This window comes from Cricetulus griseus, chromosome 4 (assembly GCF_003668045.3).
Source record: "Cricetulus griseus strain 17A/GY chromosome 4, alternate assembly CriGri-PICRH-1.0, whole genome shotgun sequence".
Lineage (NCBI taxonomy): Eukaryota > Metazoa > Chordata > Mammalia > Rodentia > Cricetidae > Cricetulus > Cricetulus griseus.
The window spans coordinates 51882663-51906125 of NC_048597.1; the positions used below are offsets into that span (position 1 = coordinate 51882663).

The 23463-nt window shown below is 38.7% G+C and overlaps 1 protein-coding gene across 4 annotated transcripts in view; it reads right to left on the reverse strand.

Moving 5' to 3' along the window:
• The window catches only part of Gsk3b (glycogen synthase kinase 3 beta), a 129940-nt gene that overhangs the window by 1482 nt on the left and 104995 nt on the right, over positions 1-23463 (reverse strand). The window contains exons 9-13 of one of the 4 annotated variants that reach the window (XM_035444562.1): positions 23011-23049; positions 19923-20109; positions 13153-13251; positions 13033-13056; positions 2773-5929 (exon numbers count right to left, since the gene is read on the reverse strand). In XM_035444562.1, coding sequence (XP_035300453.1) covers positions 5862-5929; positions 13033-13056; positions 13153-13251; positions 19923-20109; positions 23011-23049 — 417 coding nt within the window. In that variant the 3' untranslated portion in view covers positions 2773-5861. Of the gene's footprint in view, positions 1-2772; positions 5930-13032; positions 13057-13152; positions 13252-19922; positions 20110-23010; positions 23050-23463 lie in introns of those variants that run through there. The other 3 variants (XM_035444561.1, XM_027412698.2, XM_027412697.2) reach the window with 3 other exon arrangements.

Here is a 23463-nt window from a genome sequence, read left to right on the forward strand (position 1 = left end):
ATGGTCAAGGTAGGACCTCAACAGGGTGATGAATCCCAAGCCACCCCACTGCAGTGCTGGAATTATAGGCAGGTGGCACCATACCGAGCTCCCTCTAAGAATGTTTATATAACTAGCCCACTAAATAAAAGACCACACTTAATCGAATATAAATTTGTCTTTATTGAAGCAGCAGTCACATGACCTTATATCTAATCTTTAGGCCTGACCATGAGCCAGCCCTAAAAAAATGATGTTCTGTTTGCACTAAGAGACATAACATGTTAACATACATTATCCAGTATTGGAAATGAGCAGACTCAAACACATGTTGGTTATACGGGTGACACAGACCCACTGTCCATGGTGTTCATGTTTTACAGAGACTCCCAAAGACCATTACTAATAAGATGAAAGTTAAAAGAAAATACAGTCACACCAAACCATGGACACAGTAACCAAAGACAGCAGCTTATACATGTTTTTACAACTGTCCCTTTCAGGGTTATTTTCTTTCTTTCCAAAGCAGTGTCTGCAAAACTTCCTCTATTTTAAGTCCAGGGGTTTCCAAGCCGGAAGCTGCACCTCCTGTCTACACATCAGAGAAAGGTCATTTCAAAGAATGAGCCGTGTGTTCGTGTCTTGACTTTTATAACAAGGATACATGTTTCCCCAGTTAGAGGAGAGGAGAGGGTGACGGGACTACATGTTGCAATGGCAAAGTAGGCAGGGTGAAGAAAGTGGGCTGGGCACTGAAATAAAGACCACACACTTGTGAATTTTAATTTCATTTCCAGGCTAACCTACTTTTTATTTAATGCAAATTACAGTACCAGTTAACTATTTCCAAACCAAGTCACATAGAACGAAATGTATTTACAAGGGAATGGGGGAAGGGGAAAAAAAACATTGAGCATACTTTCCACAAAAAGTTTATATTTAAAATAAAAAAAAACAAAAAAACAAAAAAACTCAGTCACAGAGGCATTCAAGTAGTAATGTTATACAGCGTTTGCTTTTCCTTTATATCAAGACAGATTTGCACAAGTGTTTGCAATAGTTGTATACAACCCACAGTCCTTTATATATATATATATATATAATAAATTTTGTTTAGATTTGTTTTTTAAGATGGAAGTGGTCACGCTAATTGGTATGTGTACAGGCCCAAGTGATCCATCGGCAACACATTTATAAATGCAAATTTTACAGGCAAGCACATTTCCATACATCTATCTGTATCTGCCTGTAGACAGATATAGTAAGAAAAAAAAAATTAAAAGTTAACACAAGGTAGTCTACTTTGTCAAGCTAACCCCTTATGTACTGGCTGTCATTTTGTTTGTATTGTGGAGATATACAATGGAACAACAAACTTGAATAAAATGGCATAACCCAGTGAAAAGGATCCAGACCCCAGGGATCACTTCCAAAGCCTCTCCAAGGAGACATCAGTCTGGGACTCTCCTGTGCTTCTAGCTGTGTCTTTATTTTCAGTGGCTTCAGTTTCTACCAGAAAAGGCAGGCTTCACCATAAGGGATGCTGATTTTTGCATACAGGGTGAAACATGTTCATCTCTGTGATTAGAACAATCAGTAGTGTGAGTAGGAGCCAGACAAATTTCCATTTAAAACAAAGAAACAGCCGGGCAGTGGTGGCACACGCCTTTAATCCCAGCACTCGGGAGGCAGAGGCAGGCGGATCTCTGTGAGTTCGAGGCCAGCCTGGTCTACAAGAGCTAGTTCTAGGACAGCCTCCAAAGCCACAGAGAAACCCTGTCTTGAAAAACCAAAAAAAAAACAAAAACAAAAACAAAAACAAAAACAAAAAAACCAACCAAACCAAACTAAGAAACAAAAACAAAAAACCCAACTTCTGGGAGATCTGGCATTGGCCAAACTTTCTTTGGAAAACTCCAAAGTTAAAACCCTTGCAAAGGGAAGAGAGATGTAACAGAAATGCCAGTGTCTTTACATCCACAGGGACAGAGAAAACAGTCCTCTCAGGACCTCTGCATTGGCGTGGACAGGATGACCGGGTACATATACTTTGCTAAAACACAAACCTAATAAATGGGTCTAAAAAATTAAGGACTCAAAAAAAAAAAAAACCAAAACAAAAACAAAGACAGTACATTATGGGAAAGAAGGTGCAGTCTTCTGCCATGTGCAATAAACACATGATGTCTCAAAAGTAGCAACCTTTGGTTTGGTAGTGGTTTTGTTTTTCTTTTCCTTCTTGTATTCAAGACATACAAAGTAGTTGGTGGCAAAATGAATACATTTTTTTTTTTCCCAAAAGGCCATATCAGGCACAGTTAGGAAACTTTTTGAAAAAAGAAATTAAAATGATTTTTTCATCCGAGAAGATGGCAGGAGGGAGGAACAGGCTGAGTCCATTTGACAGTCCTCATCTGCAGAGCACCCAGTGCAGTAACTAGTAACAATGTATCCAGGGCACCCAGATTACTGACCTACCAAAACCCACATGCCACCTAGACAGCATGACTTGTTGTTCTTGTTTGTTTTAAAATAAAATAAAACCAATGTCTCTTGGGAGGAAAGTAGGTAAGGAGAGAGTGAGCATGGGAGGTTCCCAGAATCTACTGCAAGGCCCACGTTAGGGCTTGCAGAAAATATGAGCAAACCCCAATCTATCAGACATCCTCCAGCTCTAGGACTCCTGCACTCCACCAAGTCCCTGCATGGACTGAATGTGCAATGAAACGCTCGTTGTTACTGAGGAGGAGCAGACACACCCATAACCAAAACAAAGGCAAGGCTACAATGAAATGAGATTTCAAACATTGTTTCCTCTCCCCACTCAAACTGTGGAGGGGGCAAAGGTGATGTTACATTGTAACTTCAGAGGGAAAGGGGACAGACAGGGACACATGGATAAAAGAGATCAATTAAAAAGCAAAACAAAACAAAAAAAACCCCAAATACATGGAAGCGAAGGCACTCCAAACTATATAGATACACTATACATTGCTAGAGTTATTGTTACAATAATACAGGCCGGTACCTACTGTACAGAGTTAAAACTATATGGCTTTAAAAAGCTCGTCTACATTTTTGTCTGGTTATTAAACAGAATCACTGCCCTGAACAGTAACTTTTTGCTCATTAATAACAGTTCCTGGGTCCACATATTTACATACAAAACAATAAAACTTAAATTTAAAAACATTGAAAGAAAATATAATATACAAGCTTGAATTTGGTGAGGAGCTTTTAATTATTATTTACAAAAAGATATTCAGAAACCTGGATCTCACTTGTGTAAGAGTTCTGTGATCCTGCCATGATCCTTGAGAAAGAAAAATCATGCACCTCAGCCCTCACATACGCACACACGTGCACACACGTGTGCGCGCGCGCGCACACACACACACACACACACACACACACACACACACACACACACACACACACACACACACACAGGTTCGAGAAAAGCACCTGACTTTCCTCTACTCTTCTCTTCCCCCATCTGGGGGGTGGGGGGCATTTGCTAAAACAAGCATTGATTTTTATGGACTCTAGCAAGTACATCAAGTCCAGAGTAGTGTCTGTTTCTGGCTGGGCAGTTTAATCTGAAAGCAGGTTCCCCTCTTAGGCCATAGACCCGCTTGTTCAGATTCTCTACAAATTCTTCCTGAAAATGGTCTTCCAAGTCACCTCTTCAAGGAACTATGCTGTCCAATACTTTGATTTCAGAATTCTTTCAAACTGTAATTATCTCTCGGAAGCACTTCACAGAAAGTAAAAGCCTATTTGTTTGATTTGGTTAGACTAAGCATGCTTTCTTTCTTGTGAACTTTGATATAAGCAGGAGTTTGAGAAACCCCTTTGGTGGCCCAAAGCACTTAGCCGCACAGTGAGTAAAAGTCAGATGGCTCACCGCTGTCTTTCTAGTATCGCTTCATTTCTGCAGGCAGCACAACTCTCTTGGAGAGTTACACGCAGGGTCGAAGAGGCGTGACAGGGTGCTAGGGCCTGTATAAGGGCTGCCAAGAGACCCCTCTCTCCAACCACCTGAAGGGCAAGACCCCAACATGAATAAAGGTGGTAATGATGGTGAAGGAGGCTACACACAACTGAGAGCTCTGCAGTCCTTGTCATCGGCTGACCTTAGCAGATACGTGGGAAGGAGGGAGGAGGAAGGAAAGGTGGCCATCACTCAAGAGATCTTTAAATGTAAAAGGTAACTGATTGTGCCTTAAAGATTCATAGGTCAAGTAATGGCCCGTAAGCACCAAGGTTCATTTTAGAGTATATAAGGCCCACAAAGATACCAACCTTAAAAGGATCAACAAACTAGTTATGAATTCTGTTCCTCACTCAAACATAATCCTTCAATCCTCCTTGCTCTCCAAGGAATATTGCTTTTTCTTCAAAAAACAAGAGACTGATTCTTACACCATTCATTGATAAACAAAGAAAACTAAAACAAAACTCTTAATGGTTGGGGGAACATTCTTTTCATGATTCAGTCAGTCAATTTTGAGACTGTAGACAAAAAGAAAAGGCAGTACTGAATATATGTATATATGACATATATACACACATTTATATAATCAGTTTTCCTATAAAGTTAGCAGGTACAGATGACTTTATCATTTTGATGTGTGGTTTTTAATATGCCTACCATTTAAAATCGTAATGGTCTATCTGACATGCATCAATAAATAAATTTAAAAAGCATGATGTTAAAAAAGCAGAAATTAAATACAGAGTCTAGATTTGGATTTAAAATTAGAATTATGTGTAAGAATGTGGCAATTCTTGCAAGCTTGATTTTCAATTAAAATATGAAAAATAAAGCAGTAGACTGTTACAGTTCACATTATTTAGCTACAATGTCTTCTCTCAAGTGTATTTTTCTAAGGGAAATAACTTTAGAAAAATCTGGACAAATTCATTCACAGTGGTGAGATCTGCCCCTGGCCTGCTGCCTTCCTGCCTTCTGATGCACCTTGAGCTGCTGGCTTGACATCATCTCCAGTCTTATCTCAGGGCACCAGCTCAAAACAATATGAAGATATGCAGACAGCCTTTGGTCAGGTGAACCGAGATCCACCCAGGGCAACAGACGGCCGCTCCCCTGGCAGCCTTCCTAAGCCAGTATCTGCAACATTTGCACTGGTCAAGAGCAAAACAAACCTTTAAATAATCAATCACAAATCTTCCCTTATAGCTTCAGACTTTAGTGACCTCCCTGGGCTACGAACAATACACATTTCTTCTCTCTCTCTCTCTCTCTTTTTTTTTTTTTGGTCTGTCACACCTGCCATCAACATGTCAAAGGCAAGTCTTCAAATACCCGAGGATACATATACATTTTACAAGTGACATTAAGTCCCTGTTGAGTACACCTGCTAAGCTCCCAACCAATTTCAAGCTGTGCACTGTATCAAAGTCTTATACCAGACTTTAAAAGAAAACAAATTCAGAAAATAAACCAGCACAGAACATGTTGTCTTCTGTTGTGGTGGGGCCACGAGGCAGGAATCTGGTTTTTAAGGTATACAATAGCAGACATCTGATTAAAAAAAAAAGAAAAGAAAAGAAAAAGAAAAAGAAAGATTGTCGTGGGAGAGATTGTGTGTTCTAGTGCTCTGTTCCCCCCCATCCCTCCCACCCCTTGGATCTCCTGAAAAGTGAGATTACAATGAAATTGGCTTGTATTTATAGATATTTTACAAGGTTAAATAAGAACAACAATAATAAAAAAAATGAACACTAAAATGAACAGGGTTTTTTTTGTTTTTGTTTTTTTTTTCCTCTTTAATTTTCTTTCCAAACGTGACCAGTGTTGCTGAGTGACACTCAAGTAACTGCTGGTTTTTCCTGTGCAGCTGGTTACTTGGGGCTGTTCAGGTGGAGTTGGAAGCTGATGCAGAAGCGGCATTATTGGTCTGTCCACGGTCTCCAGAATTAGTATCTGCAAATCCAAAGTCCCGAGAGAGCATGAGCAATGTTATGACACGAAAGAGCACAAGTACACCGCTTCACTTGCACAGTGCTGTGGCCTTCCAAAGGGTCATGTGCTATGCTGGCTCAAGCAGACAGCACCATGACTTCCTTTCTGTTTGGAGCTAAGTGATGGTTCTTGTGTGGGGAAGACTGAGGGAACCAGAAGTCATTTCTGTAAAGGCTTCTGCTATAGCTAAGACCGGCAGTACCCAGGTTGGAGTCTAGTTCCCCAAACTAGAAGAAGTCATACAGCTGGGGAACTAGCTAAAGACTGTGAGCCACAACAGGCATCTGCTCAAGTTGTGAATAAGGGAAGACACAGCAGACCCCAAGAACACACAAGAACCTTACTACTTAAGGGCATGCTTTTCAGTCTACCAACTCCATAACCACTCTATGAAGACTGTATTTCCAAACTCTTCCTTTTTCTGTTCCCCAAATAATCTGCCTTATATACATTTAACCCACTGAGGGTCAGTCAACATGTGAACACTTTTGCTCAGTTCATTCATTTTTACCTCAAACACTCAACTTCTTTCAGTTCTACTTTCATATAAATAAGGTGATCTCAGAGTTACACCACTAGAGCATGAGGACATCTTACTTCACTGGTGTATGTATGTCACATGAACCAGAACATACTCTTCAGAGCCAAGCAGAGAGCCTTTCCCAGCAATCAGCGAATAGCTAGAGCCAAGGCTTCCTTCATGACTTCCTTAGACATGCCCTGCTAAAAGGTAGTTTTATTCTACAGTCACCTGAATTTGCTGTGCTAATAACACAACAAGAATTCCTGTCCAGATGACAGATTCCCAGGCCTTTCTTCATGGTGACGATGCAGACACAGGCTGTATTAAAAACATTTCACAAGCAGCCTGGAAGACCAGAGTTACTCCAGAGTTGTAACATTCCTCACAAAACCATCCTTCTTGCAGCTTTTCCTGGCTCTACACAACTGTCAGCAAAGACATAATCATCACCAAACAACATGCAAGTCCCGCATTTTCAGAAGATGGCAGGAGGAACCCAGGCCTTGAAAGGTACCTACTATACCCACATACAAACTATCACTGTACCAGCCCTGGCTATGGTGGCTGCTAGCTGTGCCAGCGGACACCAGCACTAAATACTCCACCCACACAAGCAACCTGAACATTATGGTAATTTACTCATTGGCAAAGTCCTAGATAGCTACTAGTTTTTAGATGCCCTTTCACGAGCTATAGTCCATTAGTGTATGATGTAGTCCAAACTAGTATCCCTTTCCTTGTGTAAAATCAAAGTCTGTTTACATGATCACCATGAAATGCATAAACCTTTTTACATGATCATGTAACTGGAAATGAGTTTACTGTCTGAATAATAAAATTTGTAAACTCATTTCCAGTTACATGATCAGAAAACAATCTGCTCTGGGAAGAGGAAGGAAGGCACAAGACCATCCCAATATACTGTAGCATCTTCCAAAACGACATCATTGACTCATGCCTCTTGGAACCTATGCTCCTCATGTAGTCCATTCCCATGTCAAACAGGACTGACCCACATAATCAACCAGATACTGCAAATATAAGGGTACATGGTTTCTAAGGCTAGGATATAAACACATATGGTTTCCACCTTATTCTCTCTACTGGATCACTTGGTGTAAGGAAAGCCAGCGTATAGGATGGAAAACACTCCAACAACAGCACCATGATGAGGTCCATAAAAAGGGTGGTTAGACCTCCTGTCAAAACATGTCGTTAACCACACAAATGATCCAGCCTGGAAGTAGATTTTATAACCCCAAGAAGGCATCAGAAAATTGCACCACTAGACAACACCCCCCTTTATTAAAAATAGATTTTTCTGTCATATAATATATCCTGATTATGGTTATCCCTCCCTTTACTAATCCCAGTTGCTCCCCATGTCCCCTCCCATCTGAATTCACTCACTTGCTTTCTTATCAGAAAACAAACAGGCTTCTAAGGGATAATAAAATAACAATAAAAATAAAATATAATAAAAGTATACAAAAATGAACACATCAGAACAGGGCAAAGCACACAAGAAGGAAGAGAGTTCAAGAAAAGGCATGAAAATCAGATACAGACAAGGAGACCCACTCATTCGTACACTCAGGAATCCCATAGAAACACTGAACTGGAAGTTATAATACATACGCCCTGCCTAACCACACCATTCAGATCTTTGCCTATCGAGGTGGCTTGTATTCCTAACCCACAGAAGCAATTCCAGATAATGTTTATTTACCCTGTCATTTACCCTATTGCTAAAATTTGGGATGGTACTCAGAGCACTGAATACATTAAGATGTCGAAGAAATTAAAATGCCACCAAGGGTTGTACTTGGAGGCCTAGGAAACCACCATTGGACCGCTCTGCTATGATTTATAAGTGTTTCTAACAAGCTGTATAGGACTGTCTTAGCTAGGCAAGATAAAAATGACACCAGATAAACAACTACTTCTTCCTCACTTGTTTTCCAAGAAAGGTATATAGTTCTAGTGATTTGTGCCAAGTTCCACTACAAAAGTTACTGTAAGAATTAATTACTTTTATGATTGTTTCTTTTCATGTGTGTTCACATGCATGTGGGGGTGGGTGTATGCATGAGTACATATATGACTCTGGAGGTTTGAGGTTATGTTGAGAATCTTCCTTGATTGCTCTTTCACCTTATTCTCTAAGACAGGGTTTCTCAACCAAACCCAGAGCTCACCTCTTTCAAAAGTCTCCTAGCCAGCTTGCTCTGGGGACCTATTTCTATCTTCCATGGATTGCAGGTTGGCAGCTACACCCACAAAGTGTTCACATGGGTTCAGGGATCCAATCTCTGGTACTCTTGCTTGCTTGGGCAGTAACTACTTAACTACTGAGCTATCTCTCCAGCCTCAAATCATTTTATATTTGTATGGTAGTATTCTTTGAAACAGTACTTCATTCTCAGCCCAAGCTGTACAGGCTGGTCTTAAACTCTCAGAGATACTCCTGCCTCAGCTCTCCAAATGCTTTATTACAAGTCTGTACAACCACATGAGCTTCTAAATTTTTGTACACAGAAGTCCATATTAGGACAGTAGGATAGGAATGTGTGTGTGTGTGTGTGTGTGTGTGTGTGTGTGTGTGTGTGTGTGTGTGTACACTTGTAAGAATGCACGCTGCTCCTGGTCCCAGGTTCTCAGAAATGTGAAAGTTTAATTAGATTCTGGAGTCATGGACTAATGACAACTGTATCAATTCTGAAGCAACTACCTCATTCTAGCTTTTCAGGCAACAAACCAGAAGTCCTCATCTTGACTTCTCCTTTTTCTTCACTCTTTAGTATTAGCAATTCCTATCCATTTGGGGACAGAGTGATTACCAAGTGTGAAAACTGGGAGATAGTGGAGGATCACACTTTACACTGCTGTAAAGGGTCTTGAAGGCAGAACACGTGGAATAGGTTAGGAGGAGAAGACAGAGAATAAACTTCTAATGATTTTGTTACCATGAAGCCAGTATTCCCAAAGTGTGGGTCTATAGGAGAATGACTCTAATCCATAGAAATGCTTATGCTATGGCCCAGTGCTAATGACAGAAATGTTTTATTTATACTGAACAATGTGGCTACTAGATACATATGGCTATACAGGCTGCAATTAAATATGAATACAATTTAGTGCCTTATTTGTCCTAAACACTTTTCAAGTTCTCAGAAAACTATAGTTATTAAAATTTTAATATTTCTACAACTGGCATATTAGCAAGAAAACATTTTGGATTATCAAATTAACATTGGGTAAATTTGCATGTATTCTTGAGAACTCAAATGCATTTCATTTCCTTACTTCCTTTATTATGTTCTACCAACTCCAGTCTAAAGCCAGCGTGTTTGTACTTAGCTGGTTTAATGGTTAGAAATCTCATGACATGTCAGGTCCTATAAAAAAAAAGTTGGCATTCAGAAATATATTACTTGGACTACACGGGTAATTTGGTCAAGCTATTCTGAGTGGAAATATTGCTAATATAGAATGACTAGAAATTCTGACTCAGAAAATTTAATATTTAAAATAATTTTAGGTTCAGATATCCAAGCCTAGAGCTTCACAGCTTAAATATTTATTTCTTTGAAGCATGAAGCAGACACAAAAACAGTGTCTGAGGAGAACTTTGGGCATGCATGCCTAAAGGAATGTTTTCACTTTGTGTAGAGATGGGCTCCTACTTATCCAAGAGGACATAGGCTTTGCCTTCCATGTATGTGTATTGCACTGTTTTGAGATAAGGTCTTCTTGCTTTTAAGTACTGGTGGCCTGGCACTCCCTCATGCAGCTCACTCTGGCCTTGAACTCATGTGAACCCTCCTGCTTCGGCATGCCAATTGGTAGAACTATCAGTGTGTGCCACCATGTCCAGCACTTTTTAAACATTACTGGACTTGTCCTTACTTTGCAGAAACAATAACAGAATTAGTAATGATATTTTCCTTTCATGGAGGGCCTACTGAGAGGCTAAGGGCTACACACATGATTGTGTATGTCTTTTACTTCTTACAGCTATATAATCAAAGTCCTACCCTTGCTGTTTTATAGATACATAGACTGAAGCAAGAAAAACAGAGGACGTGTTTTTAAGGTTATTAAAGAATGTCACTCCCAGTGCCAAACACACACATACAACTAGAGGCAGCTACTAAGGTCATATAGTTAATTAGTTGGTGGACATCAGTATTGAGGCGTAATTACTTGACCTTCATTTGGTCCCATAGAAAATTCTACTCTTTGGGGTGTCATACTGTTGGCTTACAAGAGAAATGCTTAAAGAAAGTGTCCATATGAAACACACACTGAAAAATGATGAAATCTTCATTGGCTATCATTTCCACCAGTACCTAGTCTGAGGACTGCAAGGAGAAACGGCAGAGCCAGAAACATTCCTCCTAAGCCAATGGGCTTCTTGTCCAACCAACAATGGCATTTCTTAACCACTAGTAATGTTGATTTCACCATTAGGGAGCTCAGAGCAATACATGCAATCCTCTCTGGTGAACACTCATGCACTTCTTTATTGACTTTAATTACTGTTCTTCCATTAACTTCCTCATGTCCTGATTTACTCCAACTTGGGCATACACTCTCAGGGTCAAAGCCAATGCCAGTTATAAAAACCATGTATTATAGTGCAATATATTTTGCAAATTATTATAATCTGTACCAAAGCAGTATGACCAAGTTACAACAGGCTCCTTTCCAAGAATACAATATGTTCCAGAACCTGAGTTATAGATATCCTTAATTCAGTAATTTACATTAAGAAAATTATTTTAGAAGAGGGAGGGATGGCTCAGTGGTTAAGGGCACTTATTCTTGCAGAGGACCTGGGTTCTATCTCCAGCACTCATGTAGCAACTCATAACCACCCATAACTCCAGTTATGGAGGCTCCAACACCTTCTTCTGGCCTTTGGGTACCAGACATATACACAGAGTGCACAGACATACATGCAAGCAAAAGACTCACAGAGAATAAATCTTTAAAAAGTTATTTAAAAATTTCTATTCTCTACTTGTTTTCATTTATTTGTATTTGTGTGTGTTCACACCTATGCCACAGTGTTTGTGTGAGAAGACAGCCTGCAGGAGGCAGCTCTTTTCTTCTATCACATGGGTTCCTAGGATTGAACTGAGGTTATCAGGGTTGGTACTTTTACCTGCACACAATTCTAAAGCAGGGCTGTCCAACCTTTGACATGATGTTGTCATTTATAAAGGTGCTGGGTAACATAGCTATCCTGGGACTGCCTACAGACTTCGGGGTATAGATTAGACATGCCTGGTATAAAGCAGCTCCTGGATACTAGCTCAGCGAGTAAACACGTCAGTACAGTACTCGGGTCTACTTCATATTGTCAGTGATCACTCTGATGTATGTGGTCGGTAATGTAGTAGTTTTATTAATAGTTCATTTAACCACTCTGTCTTTATTCTAAACAAACAGGAAACAGCATTAAAAAAAAAAAAAGGCTACCATGTTTCTTGTTTGTCTATTTGAAAAAGGATGGAAACTTGCAATGTAAACCAGATTGGCCTCCTCAAATCTCCGAGATCTGCCTGCCTCTGCCTCAGAAGTGCTGAGATTACAGAGTGCACTACCATGACATAAAGTGATTTCTAATTACTCTAGGAGAGTGTTGTTACTTATTTTGCAGACTGAGTGATCAATATACTCATAAAACTAATGAAGTTCAAAGGACTCTCCCTAAGTTTCACCAGCTGAAGGAAATCAGAAAATGGACTTCCTGGAAGGTAGGACAGAGCAGAATGGAATACTTAATCTTTAAAGATTTAAACTGGACAGAAACAGAAGTCTTTCAGAAAAGATGGTTTGATCTTTCCTCTGAGTCCTGGAATCTAACCACTGAGGGAAGACTTTTATCACGGAACAAGACAAAGAGAAACATCTGATCTCCTGAAGCATAAATGTCCTTAGGCCAAAATGGTTCAGTTCTGTGCAGGTGATGATGTGGCAAAAGGCAGCTCCTGCTACTTGCTGCATTTTTAAGAAGGAAGTATTAATTGTACCACTTAGTAATGTTTCCCAAGTTCCAAGGCTAGCTGGTTCAGGAACTAGAAACATATTCTATGGTCTAAGCTATAACCTGGAGATCTTTCTGAGGTTTTTTTATGTTTTGTTTTTCTGGGGGTGGGGGAGTGAGAAGGATGATAGTCTAATCACATTCTGATGTAAAATTAAATGTCTCTTCATTGCACTTTTAGCCCTTTGAATGATTAAGATTACATCAGCTTATATCCATACTTCTTAGGGTACTGATGTAATTTATATGAGGAAGTTAGAACTAAAGTGAAGTACTCTCCATAATATTCCATTTATAAAGCCTATTTTCCTCTTAAACATCTTATACTAAGAAATCAGGATGTACCTTATGTGCAAAATGCATACATTATATGTTTACAGTATTTGTGGGTTGCTTTTTCATATGTTTTAGCTGGAAAGCAGTATTTTATTCTCTTTCACTCATTTAACTATGATTTGTTAAGGGGAATTAAATGTTCATACTTACCACAGGAAATGGGGACAATCATGTCTGTTTTAAAGAAAACAAACAGCATGTTAGGAAAAAAAAAGAAAAAAGAAAAAAAAAAACAAAAAAAAAAAAAAACAGAAAGGTCGCTGTACTCACCTGAGGATGCTGTGGTGTTCGTAGGGGTGGAAGCAGCTGCTTGAATCCGAGCATGGGGAGGAATAAGGATGGTGGCCAGAGGCGGGTTACTTGACAGTTCTAGAGGAATGGAAACAAAGGTTAGAGTGTCATCTCCACCCTCTACAAGGAACTCCTGCATAGTAGAAATAAGATACCATAGTAAAACAGTTTAACTCCACCAGTTAGGTAGTCATCAAGTTAGAGAGGAAGAGCAGTCATGTGACACAAAACTGATGTTTAAGAACTAAATTTTTCTTTGGCAAAGGTAGCAGTGAAAAGTTGGAGAGTAAGCACATTTGTAACTCCCAACAATCACCCTGACTGACACTCTGCAGCACGTGACTCAGTGCTCCGGAGCAGAACTTAAGAGCAACAGCAAACAGAAATGGTCAAGTGAACAAAAAGGCAGTCAAAGGGAGGCAAATAGGATTACCAAAAACATCAGCATTCTCACCCCATTTTACATTCCTTAAGAAGTTAGTGGTGAAAAGTTTGAAAGTTTTTTACCCTAAAAGTGAGATTATTTCTGCCAATGTTACAGACACTACCTTGTTTTGAAAAATCAACTTCCATTATGTCTTAGATTATGTTTAAGATGAACTGAAGCCAATGATATCAAAGCTATACATGGTTAGCAGTGGTGGTGAGCTTGCATATATATCTGGTGTTAGTTTCAAGGGTGAGTGTCCTCCAAGTCTGCTAGGAAGAACCCTGCCATGCTGGTACTCTAGCACATAACCTATGAACTCCCTTCTCCTTCTCCCAGGTGTTGCAGTTTGGAATGCTAAGTATGTGCTCACACTACCACTCTACATCTTGACAATTTAAATGTATGGCATTAACTATAAGCTGAGGAATAAGGGAAACCCCAAACCCAGTAAGTAGTCTGAGGCTTCCTTTTAGTCTTCCGTAAACTTCTTTCATCGAGCTAATGGAAAGAGAAGTGTTTTGATGCAACCTTTTAAAAGGGTTTGAGAGTCAAAACCTTTTTGCCAACAATGTTTCATTTATGGATTGGCAACTAAGTATTAACTTTGTACTAAATTAAGATTTTAAGTAAGACTATATTCTAACCAAGAAAAGCAATAAACTGATACCAGGATTTGTGAAAACGTTAATGGGAGAAAAAAGTTTGAAAGGCAGAAAGAGACTCATCGGTCAGTGGGAATGTTTTCTAGCTCAGCAAACAGAAGTCTTTTCTTTGGGAAGCTGTGTCCTAATTAGGATGTAAGAGGTGTGTGCAGCTCCCACTGAGGAACAAGAAGATGCTACACTGCTCCCGGCTTTACACTGCTCCCTTGAAGCCAGGCAGTTTAACAATATTCTAACTGGGCCAGCAATGGAATCTGGTATGGCTGATTAATACTGCATTAATATATGGTAGTTATTCTTCATTAACCTAAATGAAATTTAAACTTGCTCTCCCAAGTAAAATCCCCTAAAATAGAAAGGAAAAAACAAACAAACAAACAAACAAACAAACCCACCACCCATCCATGTACCCATCTATCTAGTAATATTGGACACAAAACAGTATGTTGGTTCTCAGGGTAGAGAGATTTAAGAAGTAACTGTCTTTGTTGGGTCAACAGAAAATAGAAATGGTCAGCTGGGTGGTTGGTAATGCATATCTTAATCCCAACACTTGGGAGGCAGAGGCAGGTGGATCTCTATGAGTTCAAGGCCAGCCTGGTCTACAGAGTGAGTTCCAAGACAGCCAGGGCTACACAGAGAAATCCTGTCTCAGAAACAAAACAAAAAGAAAGGAAAATAGAAATGGTCAAATGAACACAGAGGCAGTTCAGAAAGGGACTCAAATCCATTAGGATGACAGCACTTTCAAATTAAAAGTTCCCCACATGTTCAACATCCACAGGAACCCAAAAGAAGAAAGGATGACTAAGAAATACTGTATGACGTGTGCTGGCAAAGCTTCTGTGAAGGCAAACCTTAAATCACACTGGGTCAGAGGTATCTTTGGTGGCTTTCCTCAAAGCCCATGCTGCCAATTTCCTTGTTATTCACTTTCTCTTTTCAATTCACCTGTTTAGTGTATGTGTGCACTCAGCTTACCCAGACTAAGAAGTCACTTGTATTGCTACCAGCAGAACCTTGGTATTCATTCACAATTCCTTCACATAACAGTAGCTATCTAGATGCTTTCCACTACATAATCAAGTAGAGGATTGTGCCTCGTACTTTAGCCTCTTGAATTACACAGTTTTATTCTGATCATCCTCTTAAGAAGTCTGCATTTAAAGTTCACTTACACAACCGTGTATAGATATACGTATATGTATATGCATACATGTGTATATACACACAAGAGACAACACAAACACACACACATACACACACTCACTCACAAGTGAATCTTAATATATTTAGTCTGATAAGAAATGAGTCTCAGGATATATTTACAGAGTATACTATTCAAAGGCCCATGTATAATCTTCTTTGATAGTCATAGAATCACAAAACCCTGCTACTGACGATTCATCTACCCACATTACATCCAAATACACACATGTAATGGTTAGTTTTAACTGACAACTTGATATGATCCAGAATTCCTTGGGAAGAGATTCTTGATGAGGGACAGTTTAGCTGAGGTAGAACTGTGGACACACCTGTAAGCAATTTTAATTATGTACACTGATTTGAGAAGACCCAGTCTAAAAGTATGTGGCAGCATTTCCTAGGTTTGGGTACCAGACTGTATCAGGGTTGAACTTCACAAAGCAGTTGCATTCATTCTCTCTGCTCCAGACTGTGGATATGACTAGCTGCTTCGAGTTCCTGATGCCATGATCTCCTTGCATTGAGGACCTACCTGGAGATGGAAGTCAAAGAAACCCTTTCTCCCCTAACAGTGCCTTTGCCAGGTATTTTATTACAGCAAATGGAAAGGGAACTAGGACATGTATTCTTCAAACCCTGAAAAACATATCCATACTCAGACCATGAAGAATCGTATTTATGTTTGATACATCAGCAAGTAAAACAGTTTTAATATCAAAATAAAATATTCATTAAAAATGTGAATATTAGATATGTTTATGGTTAAAGGTTGAACTATATTAGTTTTCTTGAAATTCAGAGTGCGTTTTTAAAAGAGATGCACCAAAGCTAAGCATTATCTTGCAGGACTTAAGTGTGTACACACTTGTGGGTGCTTATGTAGGTGAACAGATATAAGGAGTGGAGGAAGCCCAGAGTGAATGTGTTGTTTACATAAGCTGGCCATGTCAAGGATTTCAGAGCCTCAGACCCATGGATGAATGGCAAAAAGTTCCCACCCCACCTCAGGATGAGGCTCACAGGAAAAGGGGCAAATTGTTCCCTTCTGGTCTATATGTGGACATTAATAGTATGTGCAGACAATGTCCATCAGTGTTTTCCCCTGGTTCTCCTACAGAGACTTCTTTACCAGGCTAAACCTGCCTGCTTGACACAACTGTGTGTCATAAACCCCGCCTCCTTATTATATCTGTATGTAATAACCCTACCTCCTTTTCACCTGTATGCTACTTCTCTGTTCACCTCTATATAATAAACATGCTGAGCTTCCAGGGTGCTGAGCCAAGAGCCCAGACCACCAGATCCCAGATTCACTCCGTGTGTGTGTGTGTGTGTGTGTGTGTGTGTGTGTGTGTGTGCGTGCGCGCGCGCACACGCACGCGCGCGCACGTGTGCCTGTCTGTCTGTCTGTCTGTCTGTCTGTCTGTCTGTCTGTCTGTCCTTCATTTCCTCCACACCCCAGTCAGGTCCAAGTCCCTAAGTATGAAGGACACAGCAAATAGGTAATGGCATTTATTGAATTTTGACTCATTACAGTCATTAAGATACCATTTCACATCCACTAGGAGAAGAAAAAAAAAAAAAACCAAACACACCCATGGTATGGATGTAAGGTATTCAGCTGTGGAGACAGTGTGCTAGTTTTTCTAAACAGAATCATCATGTGACCAAGTAGTGTCTATCATCATGTGACCAAGTAGTACCCCAAGTAGTCAAGAAGGTATTTACATATAAACTGTCACAACAGTACCCAAGAGTCCATCACAGATGAACACCTAAGTACAGCCACACAATGGAAAACTGTTCATCCACAAGAAGGAAGGAAGGACCAATACATGCTCTATGAATGAAAATAGGTTAAGTGGAAATTAGATACTAAGGATCACACATTATGAGTTCCATTCATATGAACTATCTCAAATGGGTAAATCCATGGAGACAAATAAAATACTGCTGCTAGAGGCTGAGAGATGGAAGGGGAATTCATGCTTAATGGGATCATGATTTTCTTGAGCAGAGAAAACGTTTTGGAAATGAATAAAGGTATTAGATGCATAGCATGAGGAATATACAAATGACACAATGTCAATTTATGTGTTTTATGTGTGAGTGCTCTGTGTGCCTGAATGCCAGAAGAGGACATCAGATCCCATTACAGATGGCTGTGAGCTGCCAAGTGGCGGCTGGGAATTGAACTCAGGACCTCTGGAAGAGCAGAGAGCTCACCCAACTGCTGAGCCATCTCTTCAGCACCTCTGTTTGCTTCTTAAAAAAGAAATCCTTCATGAATTTCATCTCAGTCAAAAACAAAAACAACAAACAAACAAAAACAAAAACCCTCAGGGATTTGTTGAATTGGTAATTTAAAAATTTTATTTCATTAGTAGTAATAGGTTATTCTCACTGGTGAGTAAGAATCAAATGGATTATTTCAAAACAAAGAGAACAATATAAACTTAAGTAGTATGGACTCTGAAATCTAATCAAATAAGTTTACGTGGTATTCTACTTTACACACACGTATATTCACACACAGTAAAGAATATATGCTAACTATGTCTAGAAATAATGAGAATTATCCTCTCAAATCTACTAATCAGTATTTATATGTATATATTTGTTGCATATCTGACCAGGGGTTTTGCTAATTAGTTTATTTTGAATTAAAAAATATTTATTGTTGGAAAAGTTGGTGTGAACAAAATCTCGATCAGTGCTGGCTTGTCATAAATGGTTTAAAAAGAAGAAACTTAACACTTAGAGTTCCCAATATAAAGACACTGTTGCAATTGGCTGGAGGTCACAGGCCCTTAGAGATTACTTTTTTAAAAAGTACTCTCAGTGGCCAGGTGGTGGCGGCACACACCTTTAATCCCAGCATTTGGGAGGCAGAAGCAGGAAAATTTCTGTGAGTTCAGAGCTAGCCTGGTCTACAAAGCAAGTTCCAGACAGGCAGGACTGTTACACTGGCTTAAAACAAAACAAAACAAAAAGTACTCCAGTGAATAGTTATACCGTATAGACAGTAAATATATGCTTACAGTACAAAAGAAAATACAAACTGAAAATGAGCATCATAAAAGTGGGCATCATACTTTTCAGATGTCCTCATAAATTTTAAAAGTGCCTTATATAAAATATTCAGATGACATAACCAAAAACATTTCATGACAAAAAACAAAATACCCATACGCATAAAATAAAAAGCTTTTAAATTTATTTTATGCATATGTGTATTTTGCCTACATGTGTATCTGTGTATAGCATGTATGTCTGGTGCCTGCAGTAGTCAGAAGACGGTGTAGGATTCCCTGGAACTGAACTTACAGATGACTGTGTGCTGCAAGTGTGGGGAAGAGCAGTAGTGCTCTTAATTGCTAAGCCATCTTTCTAGCCCTGAATTTTTCTTTTTTATTTGTCAAATCCATAAGACAATTATTTGAAAATTGTACTTTTTGTATCATTGCTTTTTATAATTAATAAAAAGTTGGTTTTTGTTTTGCTTTGTTTTTGGTTTTTTTGCCATGAAATGTTTTTGGTATTAGAAATTTTGAGGAGAACTACACTACTGTATGCTACAATGTGATTATTATGAAGGGTTGTGCCTTTAGTTTTCTCTGTATTTCTTCTGTTTCCAGCATTTTCCTTACCATGCCTCGCTCTTGGTGAAAGCCAAAGCAATAAGGAATAAAAACCAATTTTTCTTTATCAAGAGAACTAAGAGGTCAGTTAACACCTTTTGTCAAATTGCAGTTGCCCCATCAATGAGGGTGGAAGGAAGTGAACACTAAAATGGTGGAGAAATGATGGCCATCTTTAGATTTCTCATAAACCACCAATGAACCAGTGAACTAAGCTTCCTTTTAGTGTTTCCTAAGCAATGGGGCCAAGCCCAGAAGGGATGGGAATTTCTGTCTATTCCTCTTGCATAAGTCCCAAGATTTATAGGATCATCCAGTTTACAGAAATTCAGTTGTGGTTAAAACACACAGTGTAATAAGTTACAGGCATTTCTTACGTCCACAAGTACTTAATATGACCAGTTGTCTACAGATTGGCATTAACAAAGTGTCATTTCACATCCATTTACCCAGTGTTTTACGTTTCTACTGCTGTGGTAACACATCATGACCACAGCAACTTATAGGAAAAAAAAAAATGGGGTGCTTATGGTTCAGGAAGTCTACTTAGAGTCCAGGAGAGTAGAGGAGGTGACAGGCAGTTGGAGCAGCAGCAGCTCACATCTCAAACCACAAATAGAAAGAAGCAGAGAGCACACTGGGAATGAAATCTCAAAGGCCACCCCAGTGATACACTTCTCCAACACCTACCTCCTAAATCCTCTCCCAATTGGGGCCCAAATATTCAAATGCTGGAGACTTATGGAGGACATGTCATTCAAACGACCACATCCAGAAACAAATTAAAAATAAAATGTCTGGAATTACCTTGAGTGGTAAAGTTGAAGAGTGCAGGTGTGTCTCGCCCATTTGGTAGTTTGACATTTGGGTCCCGTAATTCATCAAAAAATGAATGTGCACAAGCTTCCAGTGGTGTTAATCGGGCGGTTGGTGTATACTCCAGTAGACGGCTACACAGTGCAATTGCCTCTGGTGGAGTTCGGGGCCGGAAGACCTGAAAGGACAAAGAAGTGGACAGAACAATTAAGTTCTATTATAAGAACCTAAAGAAAAAATCCATTGAGTACTGAGTTAATTACCACTATATAAAAACATGGTTACAAAATCCAGAATTAAAAGAGTTAACTGCATGTGATGTACCACAGTAGGGTGAACTATTTGCTAATAAAAAAACTATGCAAGCAAAGCTCAATGAACAACCTACTTCTTAAGCACAAAGAACATAATTAATTAAGCACGCCTACAACTACTATAGACATAAATGCTGAGATCTGAGGCAAGCACAACTACAAGAATATTTTTAACTTAAAAGTGTTGACTGTTGTGGCCTCTGGTACTCTTTTTGGCAGAACATTTGTTGAGAATGGATAGCACTCCTCAGATCTTATTTTTCAAATAAGTATCTATTAAATACCTATTTTTTTTTAAAGGAGATGAAAATCTTTGTTCTAATTGTAAAAAAATGCTTATGGTCTGGTATTATCTTTTTGTCTTCCATTATTCAAAGACTATGGAATACCTAGACTTTCTGAAATGTCTGGCATTGGTCTCTTCATAGTTGGTTAGTTCATTCTCATTTGAATTCTTTGAATGAATATAGTCTGGAGTTTTAAATTGGGCAAGAAGAACTTACACTTTTAGTAAAAGCCATTAATTTACAGAAAGGTCAACTGAAGTCTATATTATTAATACTAATTAAAATAATTTGCTTAAAAGAACAGATAGCTTTATACTCACTGTGTCTTAATATGAATCAGTATATATAATGATGAAGACAGACTTTATTCTAAATTACAGCTAGTTAAAGGCTAAAACAGACGGGCAAAACATAAGTATGAACAGATGGGACACAGAACCTTTGAAATGAAAGAAAAATAAAACCTATTCCTTGACAGAAAGAATATGCAAGCAAAGCAAGGGTGGGGTTGGTGAAGACAAAAAGAGCATGCAGGGCTCTGGGAGGCTAAGGTTTCCTAATGAGAGAGGCTCAGATTACTTGGGCTGAAGGCAGGAGAACTTGTTATTACTACAGGGCTTGTTAATATTCAAGAGATTTCATGAGCACTTCCTAAAACACTAAAGGTAAATGAGGGGTTGTTTTCTTTCCCCTTTAAAAAATATAGTTTATTACAGAAATTTTCTGTAATAGTTCATTATAGAAACTACAAATTATTTTCTACAAAAATTGAGAAAGTGCCTTGAATAGGATCTTAATTTATTTTGAAGCTTGGTCAATTTAGAATTTCAATGGGCTATTTTAGAAAGCCCCTTTGCAAGGTCAAAACTGCCTTGTCTGAATGCTTTCAAGTACTGTAATTTGGCTTAGCCAAGGGAATCTCAAAGGGGCTACACAACTTAAAATGTTTTGTTTTTCCACCATTCTTGATCACCACCCTCTCCCTTATTTCCAAGTGCCAATCAAATCCAGAATTCAAAAAAGAAAAACAGTAGAAATTGTCATAAAAATATCAAAATTAGCCAGGTGGTTCTTTGTGAGGTCAAGGCCAGCCTGGTCTACATAGTGAGTTCTAGGATAGCCTGAGCTACATAGTGAGAGCCTGATTCCAGACAAGAAAAATACTAAAATTACTACTGGTAGTTTTTAGCTACTTGACAATATATAGATTTACTGGCTAGCTAATGCAAAATGGCTTGGCACCAATTATGTTAACAGGTGAGTAGAAGTAAGACAGTACTTGAATATAAAAACAACTCTTGCTAAAATTCAAGAGCAGGAGAATAAGACAGAAGGTTATTTTAAATCTAAAAGTGCATGCTTGACTGTGCATGGTGATCAGCACCTAAGAGGCAAAGGCAAGTGGATGTCTGTGAGTTTGGGACCAGCCTGAATTACACTGTGAATTTGACGGCACATTGTGAGGTTTTGTCTCAAAACACAAACAAGCAGGTGGCGGTGGTGGCACATGCATCTCTGAGAGTTCAAGGCCAGCCTGGTCTACAGAGAGAGAGAGTTCCAGGGCAGCCAGGACCACAAAGAAAAACAAAAACAAACAAACAAACAAACAAAAACCAAAAAACCTGTTTTGAGAAACAAAAAATAAAACCAAAACAAAAATGAAAACAAAACTACACATAAGTAAAAACAAACCAAACAAACTAAACCATGCTATATTAATGATGGTTTTCTTGTTGAAAGTCTTAATACATTAGAGTTCTGGTCCTATTTTGAACTATTTAAAAAATCCATTCCCTGTATCTGTTTTGGTATTTTACTGTCTACATGTAACCATCTACCATTTGGGTACTAAGGCATATATATTAGCTTATTTTATGAAGAAATCCTAAGGAGGAACCAGAGAGTTAAAAAAATAATCTACTCCAAAAGTCTTTATTAGAATAGATTTAGCCTGCCTTTTTAAAAAGTATTCAATGACTTTAAGTTTTTATGAGATTCCTCATGAGAAAACCTTTAGTTCAGTACCTTGTGGATAAAGGTAAAGTAGGAAATTATGTAAATCAAAACCTAGTATCTCCCAGAATTCACATTTCTGACCACAATAAGGGGTGTGATAGCATGCAACTTCCAAAACGAACAGTCCTGACTGGACACCAACAGCTAATGAAAGGCAGTTTCTAATCAAGTTTCTACTTCCACCTCATTCCTTACACACTGAAATAACAGAGAACCTTTGGCTACATCTAAGAATAATTAAAATTCCCTTAATTCATAAACTGTAACCTAGCTGTCAATGGATGCTGAGAAGCTAAATATACAATATGAAAACCTATACCAAACAGTACAAAAACAGAAACCATTTCCCCACATTGCTTTCATTAGCATATTCAAGAACGAACAGAAACATTTTCCAAGAAACATTTTCCCTAGTGTTATAAAACTGACCTAAAGTTAAAAAAAAAAAAAAAAAGTACATACCCGTACTCCTGGGGTGAAATGTCCTGTTCCTGACGAATCCTAAAGGTGATAATGCAGTGAAATAATCCAAACAGGGGAAGTCAATGCAAAAGAGAATAGTCCAGCAAGGAAAAATATATCCAATGTTATAAGAAATCCATGGTGTAGGGGACATAGAAAATGTTTATACAGTTATAAACTTTTAAGCATTCGTCTCCACAGTAGCAAGTCCAAATTTTAAAAATTATTTCACCACAAGTGTATGCAAAAAAAGTTTGTGATTTGTGCAATGGTGAGGCACAGTAAAGAAACATTTCTGTTTTAGTTTATTATGTTCTGATGCCAGTGTGTTTATTAAAAAAATACAAAACCAAAATAAGTGAAAATCAAAATGAAATCTAGAAGTAAAGTTCCCAAAGTAAAGTGGTCTTCTATGACCTGGAGTCATCATCCATAGACAGGGCTGGGAGGGGC